This window comes from Daucus carota, chromosome 4, assembly GCF_001625215.2.
Source record: "Daucus carota subsp. sativus chromosome 4, DH1 v3.0, whole genome shotgun sequence".
In the NCBI taxonomy this organism is placed as follows: domain Eukaryota; kingdom Viridiplantae; phylum Streptophyta; class Magnoliopsida; order Apiales; family Apiaceae; genus Daucus; species Daucus carota.
This window is the reverse complement of record NC_030384.2, coordinates 28275986-28280509: the sequence shown is the minus strand read 5'-3', so window position 1 is coordinate 28280509 and position 4524 is coordinate 28275986. Positions and strand designations below refer to the sequence as shown.

The 4524-nt window shown below is 35.8% G+C and overlaps 1 protein-coding gene across 1 annotated transcript; it reads right to left on the bottom strand.

The window, feature by feature from the left end:
• Positions 1-275: 275 nt before the first annotated feature.
• On the bottom strand, positions 276-3863 carry LOC108218488 (phosphoinositide phospholipase C 2). The gene is made up of 9 exons (XM_017391450.2): positions 3237-3863; positions 2834-3030; positions 2571-2706; positions 2171-2419; positions 1827-2059; positions 1410-1527; positions 1155-1307; positions 994-1080; positions 276-755 (listed from the first exon to the last, which is right to left on the bottom strand). The coding sequence occupies exons 1-9, from the start codon at positions 3549-3551 to the stop codon at positions 462-464; spliced, it is 1782 nt and encodes a 593-aa protein (XP_017246939.1). The 5' UTR covers positions 3552-3863; the 3' UTR covers positions 276-461.
• Positions 3864-4524: the final 661 nt, after the last annotated feature.

Genomic DNA, 4524 nt, shown 5'->3' with positions numbered 1-4524 from the left:
GAATGTTGGTTCATTGTGACTACTTGAGAATTATTGCTCACTAATCTTATATATTAGATTGAAATGTAGAGGAAAGTAGATAGCACCAGTCTTCCTGTTAAGCTATTTCAACATTTCCCATGATCAAACTTACTCCCCTGTTCATTTTATCATACTCGTGGAGTTTTGCCTCTTCGCATGGGGGCTATATTCTGTCCATATGTCGTGTATTTTCATGGAGAGAGTTTATATTGTGTGAAGGTACCTGATGACAGCTGACAGGCGAAACAAGGAAATTTACACAATTGGACAAGACTTTATTTATTCAAAATAAAGTTCTTATATCTGATGAGAATTTGTTGCTTCCTTTTACCGTAAAATTTAGAGCTAGTACAAAACCGTAAGATTTATTTAACATATACATGTACACAAAACATAAATACATATTGAATCTTCATATGATATTGCAGACTCAATATGTATTAGATAAATTGAAAGCGGATGAGGAGCTTAACAGATTTGTACTCATCCCCCTTCTGGTTATGAAGAGGTACAGCTCGAATTCCTGTTTTCAGTTCTGCAACAGGAAGGCATGTCTGTCCTGCAAAATCATCATTATCAGACAAGTCATACTCGTGAACTTCAATTCGAAGCAATGCAAGCTCAGGAACTGTCAGGGGAAACTCAAACTCCTCGTTCCAAGTTGGAATCCACTTGTCCTGAATTGTCTTTGTTTTTCTCATTACTGAATCATTAGGAACTCCAGCAATTCCAACCTGCATAAAGAAAGGGGCACTTTTAAAATTAACAAAATTTCAGTCCTTTTCGCCTGCCACTGCACTATACGCGTACTAGTCCATCATCATAAGAGAACAGACTGAAAGTACATGATTTGAGTCTGAATATGAACAATTGCAATGAAAGTTAGTTATGAAAAGCCTGACAATGTTCTGCATTTAGGAATTGGGAAATGACTTTTACTCCCGCGATCAAGGGAAATGTTGTTCTACATACCTTAACATAAAAATCGGGTGGAGAGTATATGTCAAAGTGTGTCTCGTCAAAATCCTGATGCCATCCTTCTCCCATGTATATTTTCAACTAAATTAAAAGTCTCTATATCAGAAATACTTCATTATAATATAATACAAAATATAAGGTATCTTTTTGCTCACCTTAAGAGTTCTCTTTACAGGATATGTTCTTTTGGGATCAAAGACCTCATTACTGGGACCAATTTTCAGTAGAAAATCTGGTTTCTTCACATAACCACAGCCACCATTAGCTCTAAAGAATCCCTGCATTAACCAAAGTGACCGACCATGGCCCTGTCACACAACACAAAAGTTAGTACTTCCTCAGTCCTAGATCCTATGTCACTGCTTCTGAGCATAAAAACATTATGTGAAGTGAGTAGAAAATATGTAAACCTGCATATTAAATGCGACCATCTGAGCTCCATACATCCATCCAATGAACGGATTGTAGTTTGATGAGTCAACTCGTGAACCCTTGGGAAATATCCTCAACAAATTCCTCCTCGTAAACCTATCAAAATTACAGTAATCAAATTAATGACATGTTGTTACTTAATACTGCAACTGAAATCGGTTAAACTGATACAATTATGGTGGCGTTTGGTTGGTTGGTGGGAATGGGAATGAGGGTATGGGAATAGGTATCCAAAGTGGCCTGAAATAGTTCTTGTTTAAATTTTGAGTTATTTAATGATAACTTAATCTGGCCTAGTAACCGGTAACCAATCCTTAGATTACACAATAACGTATATAATATATTGTTCAAGAAAGCAATGCAAGACATCAATGTCACAGCATATGCTATTATACCTTATAACATCAGCACCATGATCAATAACAGCACTTTCTAAATTTTGTTCCCTTAGGCTAATGCGTGTGACCTTATTAGGATCATCATGCAACCAATCATTGATCCCGCCTTTCCTTTTTCGTGCACGAATTGCAATTAGATGTTTGTATTCAGGATCAATGTAATGCTTCAAGCTGCTTCTTTCATTTTGAACACCTTCCTCATTTAAAGCTTCTCCGTCTTCAACTTCTATCTGATAATATAGAACTTCTTAGAATTTAACAAATGGCAGGGAATTTACTTAGAGACATCTAAGATTATCAAAGTTTAATGTGAGACAGCAAATGGCAAAGTAGAAATGTACCTCTTTAAGAACTTCCATTTTCCTGCCAATATCCGAGACTTCTGTTCCCCAGGCTTTCTCCTCTGAAGATTTCTTTTGCTTGTGTTCATCGGCAGTAGGTACAACCTCAAGATTATTACTTTCAAGATATTCTTTTGGCGGTTTGGTCGAGATGATTATCTTTCTTTTCAGCAATTCAGGAGATGGGAATTCTGCTAAGCTTTCTGACCCAGAAATAAAGAGCATGTCTCCAAATGTTTCGGTCACCATCTGATTAGATTAATATTTGACTTAAAAGCAAAAATAAAGTATATGCAACTAGAGCGCAATAAGGACAATTTGATAATATAATACTTTCACAGTAGTGCTAAGTATCTCTTTTCATAATCTTTATGGTGAAAAGAAAGAATTATGTTGTTACCTTAGCAACTTTAGCCTGAAGAACTGGAGTAAGATGGTCTTCTAGAGTCAGTATCACAGGATATTCCGATGTGGCAAAAGCATGTTGTTTGATTGATCTTAGACACTTGATGAGCTCCACTGGATTTGTTAGTGTCCTGTATTTTTAAAAGAATGAACCATAAGGTATATACATCCACAGCCGAATACCACCCCCCACCCCCTCTCCCCGGGAATTCTGACCCTATAAAAACAGATACAAATATAAATAAGCTGATTTAGTACCCTCCATGAACAACATGGACCTCATCTTTGGTAGAGTTAGGCCACAGATCCAGTTCAATAACTCTAACACCTCTGTGGAGTGCATCAATAATAGGAACGTCACTGCTGTCACTGCTCAGTTGATTTCCAGTTAGATAGGAATTGTGGCCAGTATATATAAAATAATGAGACAGCGGAGCTCTCATATTATGGTGCACCTGAAGAAATTTGGCACCAAAAACATTCTCAATACAAGAAACAACAAACAGATTCAATAAATATTTATTTTTCCTGATCTGACGTAGAAACTCTACATAAAAAAATCATTTCATTGAAGAATGACCGCATCTATTTTGCTAACGATAAATTGCAGATATCTGAATATTTATACTAATTAAACTTGAATGGGATGAGAATATAATACCTTGGGAGGAGAAGGAAGAGGAGGATTAATATGACCATCAAAAAGGTACCTAAAGAAACCTTCAAGATTCAGACCTTTGTTTTGAGTAACGTGTTTAGTGATATTTTGATTCTTGATATTGAAAAATACAGTTTCTATTGAAGCATCTGCCACTTCTCTTTGAACCTCTTTCATAAACCTCTGGAAATGATGCAGACTCATTATTCCATCATCTGAGTACTTCTCAAACAGTTGTTTTATCTCTAGTGGCGCCTCTGCCACTCCAAGCTTAAACTTTCGCCAAAAACAGCAGCATCCATATCTCTCTTTCGACATTTCAAGTGAGCGTGTGCACACACGCGTTCCTTATGAACTCTTTGTGTGTTCTAAAAATTTCTAAAAACATCGAAGCATGATATATGTATACAGGTGAAAACAGGAGAACCTTTTCATGCAAGAAGTAGTACTTGTGGTACTAGCAAATGCTCCGGCACAAGATACTTTACTTAAAATTATTATTTTAGTGGGCATCCACCAGAAAATTAGATGAATGTTTCTTCTTACAGCACAATTCACATTATAATACTTTTTGACTAACATGAAATCATAAAGTTTCACCAATCAGATGAGCTTTAACAAAGAATTAAACCAAAACAGACCAATTAAAAACAACTCTCTTTTTACTTGAGCAAAAAAATTAGCAGTTTAATATTGATAAATTCAAGAATCCATGTGGAAAATGTAAAAAACATTAAGGTGATAGGATCCAGTAAGTTAAATGGGGAACAGCCCTATTGATGCTAACAGATCAGGCAACAGCTTGAAATTCTTTCTTTCCAATATAAAAAGTCTCAAGTATCTTATCCACAGCTTACTTTTACTTAAGTTTCAAACTCAATAATCTATATTACTTAATCATAGAACAATCTACAATTAGCAGGGGTCTATAGCTTTCCAAATCTGGGTACTTATAACTTAATAATGCTGTTTATTTCCAATTTGTTGTACTGAGGTTGATTTTTCGCTCTTGTGTCATCTTCCACTATTGTAAAGTTGTAAAAGATTCAATGCCAGCCTAGTATAACAACTGTGAGATCTGGTCCAGGGCTTATCACCTTCTCATTGTAAAATTGACATGGTTGGTGCCTATTTGGATGATGCTATACTTAATTCTATTGTTATAATTTGGCACCAAGTACAAAAAACTCGAGTCCAAAGGGGTTTCATATTTGGATGAAAATATGCATAAATGCGTCCTTAATTCTATAACCAAGGATGGAGTATGGACCCTTGTTGCCACATCAACATC